This window comes from Neolamprologus brichardi, chromosome 10, assembly GCF_056152115.1.
Source record: "Neolamprologus brichardi isolate AB-2024 chromosome 10, ASM5615211v1, whole genome shotgun sequence".
Classification (NCBI taxonomy): domain Eukaryota; kingdom Metazoa; phylum Chordata; class Actinopteri; order Cichliformes; family Cichlidae; genus Neolamprologus; species Neolamprologus brichardi.
In genome coordinates this window covers 18756504-18768779 of record NC_142113.1, presented here as the reverse complement: position 1 = coordinate 18768779, position 12276 = coordinate 18756504, and the positions used below count along the sequence as shown (strand labels likewise).

The window sequence follows — 12276 nt, the reverse complement described above, 5'->3', positions numbered from 1 at the left end:
TCAGAAGCCAGTTAAAATCTGTATGTGATACCTGAGGTGGTGCTGCACTGACCAGTTGTTTCTGGCAATTTGCTGGTTCAGCCTGCCTATCACTGCTACTCTTGGCTCTTATTGGTCAGTGCAGGCTGACGGCATGCTCACTCAGCACAATATGAAACAGAGCAGGAAAACAATAGAAACATTAGTGCTCCATTATAGCTACAGCGGTATGAAAACTGCCTTTTCATTGTCACTCACTCACTAGTTTTCACCTTCCCAGTTTATCACCCTCTATTTTCAGCATACCCTCTATGTAGCACTAGCTGGTGTGTGTGCGTGTGCGTGTGCCCCCCCCCCCCCCCCCCCCCCGCACTCTTTCTCTGTCTTCCCTCTAAGAGGATTGGCTGCTTGCGTCTACCAACATCTGTGTATCACTGTCCTGAGAGAGCAAAACAGAGAGGGGATGGGGGGTGTTAGCCAGCAAGATAGCAACACAGAGCTCGGGCAAGCCTGAGAGACACTATTTCTCTTTCTCTCTGGCATACACACACTCTTCCACACACGCAAACAAACACACACACTCAGCAGTAGACAGCCGCAACATCCGCATCGCTCGCTGCCCACCCGCATCCTTCTCCCCCTTTCTCCGAGCCTTATTCCTGTCGGAGCGCTCTCCTCTTTCTCTTACTTGCTCCGTCTGCAACGCCTCATCCTGCCGTCCTGTCCCCCCTCTGCTGTCTGTCACCGTGGCGACATAGCCTCTGCAGCCATGGCGACCAGCCAGCAGGATTCGGGCTTCTTTGACATCAGCCTCAAGTCTCTGCTGAAGTCCTTTGGAGGCAGTGAGTACAGCTAACAGATCACTGTTGTTGTTGCTTGCTGCTGTGCCCAACAAATGTGTGATACAGTCTGCCCTCAACTCATCATTAATGGATCCTGCAGTGTGCAGACTATGCTTATTTGTGTTTACGTTTGGAGTTCAGGGACAAACGGGCGACACACAATGTGATCGACACTGTCAACATTTGGCAATATTACGTAACGTAATAATGGAAGACAAGTAGTTGAGCAAGAGCTCCAGAGAATGAGGGTAAATCTGGCTTCTCAGCAGTTTTCTATATAAAACATTACTTAACAGAAAAAAAAGTGTCACTATTTGACTTTGAGCCTGGTACAGAAATTCTAAAGTCAATCAGAATTTGTCAATAAATAAAACCAAAACAAAGCTGTCTGTTTACATGTGATATCATTATGTGCGGTCCAGAAGACTTAAAATATCTGTTTACAAAACAGAAGGTTAAGCCACTGTAGGTCGCTGTGAGGCAGTCCGTCACCGGCAGCATCTCTCTCGACTGTTTTCACTGGGACATACTGTACTTTACGAATCTGAGACATTACAGTAGTCAGAACACATCGCTGTATTATCGCCCCATTTGGACTCATCGATGTGCAGCCTGTAGTTTACCTTGTAGAGAATGCAAAGATAAGCAATAAGGCTTTGTTGTTGTTGTTGTTGTTGTTGTTGTTGTTGTTGTTGTTGTGCTGCAGTGATTTTCCTGTACTGGCTGATCACTTCTTGTGGTAGTCTTCAGTTTGTTTATGTGTGCCTCTTTGAGAAGTCTCTAGATTCCATGAGAATTTCTTGCCTTTCGCACAGCTCATGTGTCAGGTGTGCTTTGAAGGTTACTGACAGCAGGGGTTACGTCGGTGCAGTGGTTAAGGAGGAATTTCACGGGCCGTGTCCCCTTGAGCTATTGGTGATGTAATAAAAAATGAAAATCACTGCAGAAACAGACGTGTTTCCTCACTTGTCACAGCTGTAGACCAGACGCAGACATGTTGGTTTTGTTTGGCTCAAGGTCATGATATCGATAGCAATCAGAAGACTTAAAAGCCAAGAATCAGGCTTTTAGCTCCAACTTAGGTTGGTGTTTTAACTTTTAAGTTGCTGTGGAGTGAAATCACTAGACAAATAGCTGACCTCATCATCTCCTGCCATCGCTTTGAAATATTCATGCGCGTAATGTCAACTACTTCGGCTTTAGTTTTAATCCTTTTTTAAAATTACATCCTTAAAAACATTTCTAAATCCTTTCACCTGTAATGTTCACAGCATGGCAGTATTTTGGATTACAGTGGCTAAGATTTGCACTGCTGTTGACATTCATTCAAACTTAAACCTCTCATAACTACACAACTAAGGGTTAGTTCAAAAATGACGAAGAATAACACAATAAAAACTCCAGAATACCTTTATCTCACAGGTAGCTTCTCTACCAGCATACAGGTTTAGCTCTTCTTGGTCTTGGTGAGGCGAGTCAGTGTGTGTTTGTGTTATTGTCTGAGCTTTTACAAGTGATTTATCACAGTACATATTAAACTGCCCTCAGACTGTGCAAGCATGTGCACACCTGATATGTCTTTTCACAAGCCCAGAAAAACTTAAAGGTATTAAATGCTAACCTTAATTTAAACGTCCATATTAGGATTTCTGTGTGACAGCTGCATTGTTGATGCATCAAGATGTGTATGCAGTCACCCTGTCTCATAATGCGTGTTATTCATGACTCATCCCGCCAGGGTGCATGTCTGCTAGTATGACATGATGGTTGGAGGTAAACACCAGATGTAAATTCTCTCCACTTGGTCTATTTTTATCAGATAATCTGATGATTATTTTTAAGACTTGATACCCACAGTCCAAGTCAGGGTTTTAAAATGTGTTGCTGTCTCCATCCAGCATCAAAACGGCAGTGAAATTTCCTTCAGTGGAATTTTGGCTCAAGGAAAAACAGTGTTATTGTCAATTCTGCTTTTTATTCCTCTTCCTCTTCGTCTCTTTGCCATTTCAGTCCCTTTCTTCCTTTGTCTCGTTCTTGCTCGCACATTTTTCTCAATTAAAATTTGGAATTTATTGTAAATGTAATTAAACCAAGGCAGACTTGTATTGACTGGACATGGTAGATTTCTGCTGAATTACTCCCTTCATTGCTGAGTCATACAAATGGTCTACAGATGATCACAGGAAGTGCTCCACCGCAGCTTTCCTGGGCCGCAACGACTTTTGACTCTCAAACACAAGCTTGTACACCACTGTGTTTCACTGAGCAGTTGTAATAGATTATCTCAGTTTGAGACCACCTTCTATTGTGTATGAGTGTGTGTGTTTCTGTGTATTATGTCTTTGTGCTCATGTGTCTGCAATTGTGTATGAGTAGGGGTCAGTGGGAGTGGTGGGTATGTAAGAGAGTGACCGCCAGCAGTCTATATATAGCACCTCCCTCCGCCCCTCGGCTCGCTCTCGGAGCAGTGTTGAAATTCCAGCCTAACTCTTCTGGTCAGATCTCCACAAAGAGCAGACTTTGCTTAACTGCTATTGGCTACTTAAGGACAGCCCTTAACCATTTTCAAAGAAGCACTTCATTTCAATACTTCTTTCCAAAGGGCTTCAAAGAATTCAAGGTCACAGGAATTGTTGTGCAGAGCAGTGTTGGCAGGTCGGAGGCGGAGCAGAAGCAAAAGTAGAAACTGATAGCTGGCCTGTAGGCTCATATAGCTCTCGAGCACGAGGCCCTACGCAGCCTCTAATCTACTCAAACCTCTCCTGGAGCAGGACACTGGAAAGGTTTTTTGATCCCTGTTGGTAGATTGCCCTTATGACAGAATAAATGGTTGTTGGTTGTCTCTACTTTTATTTTAAGAAGACACTTCTGCACCTGCTCTTCAACTTTCAACTTGAGCTCTCTTGGCTCTGAAGCATCGAGGCATCTTCACTTGGGCGGATTTGCTCTGGCTATGGCTCCTCCAGTGTGTGGCTGCAGCTCATCACCCTGTTTGATTTGGACTGAATGTGGGATAGAGCTGTAGTGCTGCTGTCATGACAGTTTTCTTTTTGACCTCAGGCTCGTGTGTTTCGCTTTTTCTGTCATTCATTTTCGTAAGGATGGAGATTTACACTTTTAGCTTTGGTTAAACCGACCTGGTGCCAAAGCTTTACATCAAAGGGACTTCTGTAGCATTTTTGACAATGGTGGAGTAGACAAACGTCCTCTGTGACTTTAACCTCTTGCAAGGAATTGCTTTTGTTTTTAATCATGGCTGCTGTATTTCACAACCTGTAAAATCCCACCGTTTTTTTTTCCCATTTCACCCACTGTGTCCTTGTAAGGCTGTCTGCACCATGGAGGTGCCAACGAAATGGAGCAGGGCTAGTGTGATCAGCTTCATCAAGGGCCTTGGTAAGCGTAAAGGCTTGCGCATTCATATGAACACCTGCTTGCAAAGCCTGAGTGCTCAGGTTTAACTCGGATAGACTGCTTTGCAGGCCAAGGGGCCTGTCATGTCCATGAGTTAGTATTTACATCTCCCCTCTCCTGTGAGGTCAGGTCACATGGTCATGAAAGGTCAGTTTGATCTGGCATCGTTCTTAATGCAAGCACACTAGACACATCTGGGAAATGTTGTGGTAATTATTGCTTTGTTTTGTTTGGGGGGTTGGGGAAGTACTTAACACGTTTTTCTCCTCCGGCATATTCTGGGAATCAAACCTGCAAATGTTTCATTCTGTTTATTTATCCGAGTATGAGATTTATTACCACAGGAGATAGCACTCAGCTGCGTGAATGCAAAGCAGGGAGGATCGTGTAAGGATTGCCAGAATCGGTGTCCATCGCCGAGCTATAACTCAGTCGAAATTTGAACACACAGATGTGGTTTTTATTAGTTTGAATACAATTTATGCTCAAGAAGATGATCTTTTACACTACCCCATTCCTCGTGACTCTACAAGTGAGAATCATCAACCATGAGAGCATTGCAAATATGAACTTCTAATCCATATTCAGCGCTGTTTGTCATGGTTCAGAAAGCGAAAACAGGCTGAAGGCCCAAAAATGATGAGATCTGTAGTTCAAAAACCTTTAGCATTAAATATGCTCCAGTTAGCAGTAACGCTGATGAAAATGTGTGCACGCTGGGGGCACAGAAGTATTTGCTGTAACTCAGGGGTGACCCACAGAGTCAGAGTACTTCAGACTAACTGGACTGTCTTATATGTCATCAGCTTCTCCAGCGGGGCTGAAGCCATCCATCCCACCAGCCAGCGGTCCCTTGGGTGAGAGAAAGGGCCCTGTCGTCATGGCGCCTGTCAACGTGGACCCAGAGAGCAAGCCGGGCGAGTTTGTCCTAAAAAGCTTATTTGCCAACTTCACCTTGCTCTCTGAACGCAAGATCCGTATCATCATGGCTGAACCACTGGTGAGTGACCGAGCTTCGATTCGTTCTTTTTTTTCTCTCCATGACGCTTAGTCCACTTCTGTCTGTGTTACAGCATCATAAACACGCATTTTGGCCATCTTACTTCATTATGTTAGTCATCGTAACTTTGGATGACAGTGTATATTGGCTCGACATTTTTATGCAATCCACAGTTTCCAACCTTTTTTAACTATCCAGAAAATCCTTTTGAATTCAAGCGCAGTGGTCCACACAGGTGTGCACACAGGTGTACACACGGGTGTTCACAGACACAAACTATACCTTTCTTGGCTGCTACCTTAAAGCACATTGTGCGCTGTCGGTCCTGCGTGCTGCACAACAACATTCAATATTTAGTATTTATTGTTATTCACTGTTAGATTAATGCGATGGTGCTGTGTTTATTATGTTGCTTTATGTTTTTTGCTTGTTCTTTTTTTTTTTTTTTTTTTTCTCTCAACAGGTGATCTGGGAGATTTTTTTCTTTTTAAGTGTCCTCTCTCACTGTCCCTCTTCCCCTCTATTTTTCTGTTCCTTCATCTTTCTTTCTCCCTTTCCTATCCCCCAGCCATGTCTGTCCTGTCTGTAACAACTGAAAATAAAATAAAATAAATAATAACAACAAAGGTCGATCAAATGGAACAAAACGGCAAAGCCGTGACGATCCATTTGGCAAAGTAAATCAGTTGGGTATCTTTGTTGCCGTTCAGACATCAATTCTGACGGCTAAAAAACAAATGGGACAGGCAAAAAAATAAATTAAAAAAAAAAATCCAGCCAAGCAATAAATGGACAAAGCAGTAAATCGGGGAATGCCTTCTCTTTATCGCTGTGTTTAGTGGATTGTATTTTACCTTGGAAACCCGCGCACACTCCAGACTCAGCGATCAAATACACATTTAACCCAAGGTTTTATTTCTCTGTACTGTTATCATTTGAAAAAGCAGGCAGTTCTAAATAGTACAGGCTTAGATGTACCTGTTAGTGTACTTGAACTGTGCATGTTTACACCTTTGCTTGTCTCTATATGACAATTTTCAGTTTATGGTTCACAATGAGACACACTGTGTTTCCAGTTTTTTGAACAACAAAGTAACCCTAATATGTCTGAGCCAGAATATTGAACCTCTCATCTCACTTTTTTGTCTGTTTGACAAAGTAAACTTTTTGTTACATTCAATAAATGCGACTGTTAGCTTTGACCTTCTGACCTAGTGATTTATGAGTCTCACTCGCTCTCTTTTTGGACACAATGACCATTTTGTTCTGCCAGGAAACTGAACTGAATTTCCTTTCCTTGAATTTCAAAGCAAAATATTTACTAATGCTAGTAGACTAACATGAGTGTTTTCCACCTCTGTCTGTTCTTACCTGGCAGGAGAAGCCACTAAACAAATCTCTGCAGAGAGGAGAAGACCCACAGTTTGACCAGGTGTGTGTGTCTCATGTGGACACGTACTATATACACTGTCACATATTTTGAACAGGACTAACCTTTTTGCCATCCTTTCTCTTTGTCTCTTGGCTCCGTCTCTTCTTCCTGTCATCTGTCCAGCTGATTAACTCTATGAGTTCTCTTGCTGAGTACTGCCTGCCATCCATCCTGAAGACTCTGTTCGACTGGTACAAGAGGCAAAATGGCCTGGAGGACGAATCCCATGAATATCGACCCCGGGCCAACACCAAGTCAAAAAAGTGAGAGAAGATTAAAATATTGGAGCTGTTTGTGCACATGAACACACGAACTGGATCATGAAATACCTTCCGTTAAAATGATTTATTTCAAGCAATGTAGACTCAAATATTCCCAAACCAGCCTGAAATTTAGATGAGGATGATTAGAGTGATGGTCAGTCATTGTCCAAACATAGGTGTGAATGTCGCGCTTACTCATTAATATAACATAGACATAGAATTTGAGGTAGAAACCAAAATATGACAACTTTGAAGACCCGGCAACATTAATGCATTACATAGCGCAGTCAAAAATGACCTTCACAGCTCTGTGCACCTGGGCCTAACAGAACAGACACTGTTATTGTAAGTGTACTAATATCGTCTTATGTCTGTCTTTCTCAGTGATGAGCAACAGAAGGACTACTTATTGGAGCGGAGGGATCTGGCGATAGATTTCATCTTTTCACTGGTGCTTATTGAAGTTTTAAAGCAGGTGGGGCACATTTTGCAGTCTGATCTGTTTGGCATAATGTCTTTTAAATGTTTAAATGAGAAGCACTGATAATAATGCATATTATTATTGTCCTTCTAGAATAGCTCGTATGTGTTTAAGTGACAAAGTAAATGTAATAAAATTACATTTTACTGCAGATCCCCCTCCATCCTCTTTTGGATGGACTCATCCAAGAAGTCGTTAACCTGGCCTTCAAGCACTTCAAATACAAGGAAGGGTAAGACAGACGACCTATAAAAATGATATTGATACAATAGAATGCATTAAATGCATTTTAGTTTTCAAATTTGTAAAAACTAACTAGTGCACTTGATTGATAATATTCATGTTAATGTTTAATTTTTAGGTATCTGGGGCCTAACACAGGCAACATGCACATAGTAGCTGACCTCTATGCTGAAGTAGTGGGAGTTGTTGCTCAGTCGAGGTATTGTTGAATTAATTACTGCTTACACTGTATGCATATTTGTGTAGCTGCACGCAATAAATGTTTGTGTCTCTCATGTAATTGTACCTGTTGCCAGTACTTTTTTATTCAGAAATAAATCTCCCTGTAGACCCAACATGTACAGAGCCAAAGCTCAATGAAAACTGAAAGCGAGTACTTGATATTGAGGCCAGTGTTTTCAAAATGTAACAGCTGAAGTGGGTACGAGAAATCTTAATATTTCACAGTGTTATTGTTTTCCCAGATGTCTACAGTGAGTGGGGTTGTGGAACTCACAATAAAAAGAAAGTCCAGCTTGTCTCGTCAGTCTTTAAAAACTGCTGACTAAGGATGTGTGGTCATAGAGTAGAAATACAACAGAGAGGAAAAAAAAGTATTTTTTGTCTTTAATTTGAAGTAGAATCCAGGTCGTGTTACAGCTGTGGGCCTGTTTGTCTGGGTTAAAAATTTAATATGTGGCAACAGTTGCTATCTGCCCTCTTTTTGACCCAATTTTCAGTGAAATCAGAGATTACAAATGCCGTCTCGCTGACTTCAGCACAAGTGAAGAACATAGTGTAGTAATAGCTGTGTTCCTCAAGTCTGAATGTGTGTTTGTGTGCATAAGGGTAATGATAAGGGTCCTCCAACTGTGTCACGTAATGTCATGTGCAATGAAGGATAAAAAAATAAATAAAAAATCTAATTTTACTGAGTTATTACTATGTAATACAGTTACACGTGGCAGCTCACAAACTGTCACACACAAAGACACACACAAATACACAGACACACAAAGATAATAACCCCAAAAATCCACATACTTAATGGAACAAAGTTATCGACCAAGTATGAGATCTAATTGAGCAAAGGGAGAAAAACTGTCTTGTGTTTTTTACACTAATCAAGTAGCATTCTGAATCACCTTTCTATGTTATTTATTTGCACTGCATTCTGCACACACAGGACTATGACAAATTTGAGTACACACTCATAAACAACCTGAGGTTATGCTTTATTATTCTTGCCATTATCTGCATATTTTTTCAGTTTAGTTAATGATAACAGTGTTTATATGTGCTTTATTTAAACTCCCTGCACGTAGAACAAGGCTAATAACTATTTCACTTACTAAACTGCTGCAGTAACATGCTAGACCATGTGCAAAAATTACACACACATACATATTCCCTGCACATTGCCCCTCCAGCGCCTTTCTAAATATAGGCTTGTAGAGCACTGTTGTACTGTTGGTAGAATCTATCTGACTGGTTGGTACATATGCAAAAAAGCATATACCAATGTGCATGTGTTTTTAAAAGGGGGGGGGCAGACTAAATGTGCTCAATCTATGCAAATAAACAGAGATTAGAAGACTCTTGATGCTTTGTTTCAGTTATTCTTCAAATGTAACCCCCCCACTTAGACATAGATATAATGGTATTTACTAAAACTCACGAGAATTGCTCACATCTGGTCACCATTTCCTCGGCAGGTTCCCAGCAGTGAGGAAGAAGTTCATCTCCGAGCTCAAGGAGCTGAGGCAGAAAGAGCAGAGCCCGTACGTCATCCAGTCCACCATCAGCCTCATCATGGGACTCAAGTTTTTCCGCATCAAAATGTACCCAGTGGAAGACTTTGAAGCTTCCTTCCAGTTCATGCAGGTAGACTGAGCTACTACTGTAATAGCTTCCTTGCCAAAGTGGGCTGTATTTAGGAAGCTTAAAGGAATGATGTAGATTTTTTGTTTTTTTGGTTGGAATATTTGTACCTGGAAGCTCTTAAGTGTCATCATATGGCTTTCTAACCAAGTTCTACAAAGTAATCTGGGTCAATTGCCTTGTTTTTCACGCCTCTGATGTGAGCCGTAGTTGCAAGAATTCCCATGATCCATTGCAAAACAAAGCAATGGACATATACAGAGATTTTGTTTTTTGTCACTTTCTCTGACTCTCTTTCTTTCTTTCCTTCTCTCTGTCTGCAGGAGTGTGCACAGTATTTCCTGGAAGTGAAAGATAAAGATATTAAGCACTCATTAGCTGGACTCTTTGTGGAAATACTCGTACCTGTAGCTGCTGTAAGTGCATTTAATCTTACTCCTCAGAACAAAAAAGAGTAGACATTAGGACAGGCCCAGATTGAAATTACTGCTCTCCATTTGTATGATAAGTCTGATGTCTTAGGATCATCAGTATATAATGCTCCGTTTGTCTCGATCAGGTTAACAGAAATTGTTCTGGTGAGGGGAAAAATGAAATCCAATGTATATCGACATAACTTCTGCATCATCTCTCCTCCTCCAGACTGTGAAGAATGAGGTGAACGTGCCGTGTCTACGAAATTTTGTCGAAAGTTTGTACGACACCACACTGGACCTGTCCTCTAGGAAGAAACACTCTCTGGTAACTTTTTCCCCGTATTCGGTTTCACCACTGGTAATCTCTCTTCATTTCCTCTCCATTACTAGCAGTTGGTGAAAGCACTTACTGTAACTCTCCCAACATGTGGGCTTTTATCTCTTCGTGGGAATGAGATAAGAGTGTAGTGTACAGCGCACTGGCTATTTTTTGAAGCTGCGCCAGATGGGCAGTGTTTGCCTACAGCATGGAGGTAGGCAGGGAAATCAGCAGTTCATCTGACTCATTAAAACAGTGCACTAAAGCTAGGCTTTGATTACAAGGTTACTGAACTGTATGTGATTTTCAGTGCTATAACTTCCTTAAAATGTAGACACAACTTCTCAGAAATTTCTTAGATGCACGACAACGCTCGCTGAGGTGGTACATTCTCTAAGATGTAGCCCCACCTTTGGGATGTGTCCTGCGGTTATTTGACGGGCACATTTGATAACAAGACATGCCATCAGGCCGCTGTGCTGCATTATTTTTGCAGATTCTCTGCATACTCCAAGCCACCCATATGCAGCCAAGACCTGACACACCTCTCTCCAAACAAAAGTTCTTGTTTGGGGGGGGGTTCACGTTTTCCAAGTGAATAACACAGAGGCACGCACACTAACAAGCAGTCATCTGCCATGTCAGGGAGATCATAATTGACAAACATGACAGGAATGATAGCAATGTGGTGCTTTTCCATAATTGTTATTCATTTTTATTCTGGGTGTCTGAGTGAAAGAAAGAAATGGAATCAGATAAAGAGTGCTCACTTTGATAAGGAGTGACAGGTGCGCTTCTCAAGGTTAGAGTTTCCAAAACCAGTCGTGACGCCTCTCTCGACCTGCGCTGATCATTAGCAAAGAATTTGTTTTAAAGAATGATCTGCATTCTGACTTACATAACCTTTAAGAATGACTGTACAGAGGAGACGTCAGGTCTGAGCCTGCTGGACATGGAATTTCTGTTAAAAATCCGTAAATATAAGTCACTTCTAAAAACTCACACTGTTGATGGTTTGATTTTCTTCATGCGATTTCATGTATATACATTTTTGTTTTAAAAGGACAAAGATCGATGTCAGTACCTGGGTTAAAGTTTGCAGATAGTCAGACTGTCTCTGTTTCACTAGTTGGGGAGAAAGAACGAGTAATGAAATTTGCATTGATGTGCCATCATCGCACTACCTTTGAGCTTTCATCCAGAGTAAAATTGTAACAAATCAGAGAAGTGCTGTTTATCAACGTCAATGTTTGGCTGATAGGTCGGTTCATCCCTCCCAAATTTGTCATGCGCCTCATTTAATTTTCTCCCATCTGTCTTCCCTCTCTGCACCAGGCCCTGTATCCTCTGGTGACCTGCCTGCTGTGTGTCAGTCAGAAGCAGTTCTTCCTCAGCCGCTGGCACATTTTTCTCAACAACTGCCTCTCGAACCTCAAGGTCAGCTGCTTCGTCTGTACGATGCAAATGCACAAATTACTGTAGAAAGGGCTGTTTGTTTCCCAAAACAGTATACTCATAAAAATAAATTATGTGTGAAAAGTGAACTGTACATGCACAAAACACTACAAAATATTTGCTATACCCGCTAGCCCTTCAGCTTTAAAATCACCCGTCAGTGTTTATTGCTTCAAGTGAAGCACTGCAGCTTAGAAACTGACTGACCGGGGCTCATAAAGCCTCGTAAAGTTTATGATTACACAGCAACAATTTATACTGTGCCTGTACAATAACAGAAAGAAATGCCCCTTAGGGTTTGTTTTGAGAGAAAACATTTCTGTTACCAATGTGTAACAAACTCTACCTGTTTTAAGTCTAATTGTTTTTTGTCTGCTTGTGTGTGAATGCAGAATAAAGACCCCAAGATGGCACGAGTGGCTCTGGAATCACTCTACCGCCTGCTGTGGGTGTACATGATCCGGATAAAGTGTGAAAGCAACACTGCTACACAAAGGTAATGCTACATCATTAGTTATCTTTCCAGAAATAATCTTCTTCTTCTTTTTTTTAATTGTGCCGTAACTTGTATG

General features: G+C 41.6%; 1 protein-coding gene across 2 annotated transcripts in view; it reads left to right on the top strand.

Annotated features, from left to right (window-relative positions):
* The first annotated feature begins 444 nt into the window (after window positions 1–444).
* fryb (furry homolog b (Drosophila)) overlaps window positions 445–12276 on the top strand; it is a 37243-nt gene continuing 25411 nt past the window's right edge. For both annotated transcript variants that reach the window (XM_087847348.1, XM_087847349.1), the window contains exons 1-12: window positions 445–821; window positions 5042–5235; window positions 6614–6667; window positions 6791–6930; window positions 7315–7405; window positions 7564–7643; window positions 7773–7853; window positions 9349–9517; window positions 9838–9930; window positions 10157–10255; window positions 11585–11686; window positions 12097–12200. In XM_087847348.1, coding sequence (XP_087703474.1) covers window positions 749–821; window positions 5042–5235; window positions 6614–6667; window positions 6791–6930; window positions 7315–7405; window positions 7564–7643; window positions 7773–7853; window positions 9349–9517; window positions 9838–9930; window positions 10157–10255; window positions 11585–11686; window positions 12097–12200 — 1280 coding nt within the window. In that variant the 5' untranslated portion in view covers window positions 445–748. The remainder of the gene's footprint in view (window positions 822–5041; window positions 5236–6613; window positions 6668–6790; window positions 6931–7314; window positions 7406–7563; window positions 7644–7772; window positions 7854–9348; window positions 9518–9837; window positions 9931–10156; window positions 10256–11584; window positions 11687–12096; window positions 12201–12276) is intronic.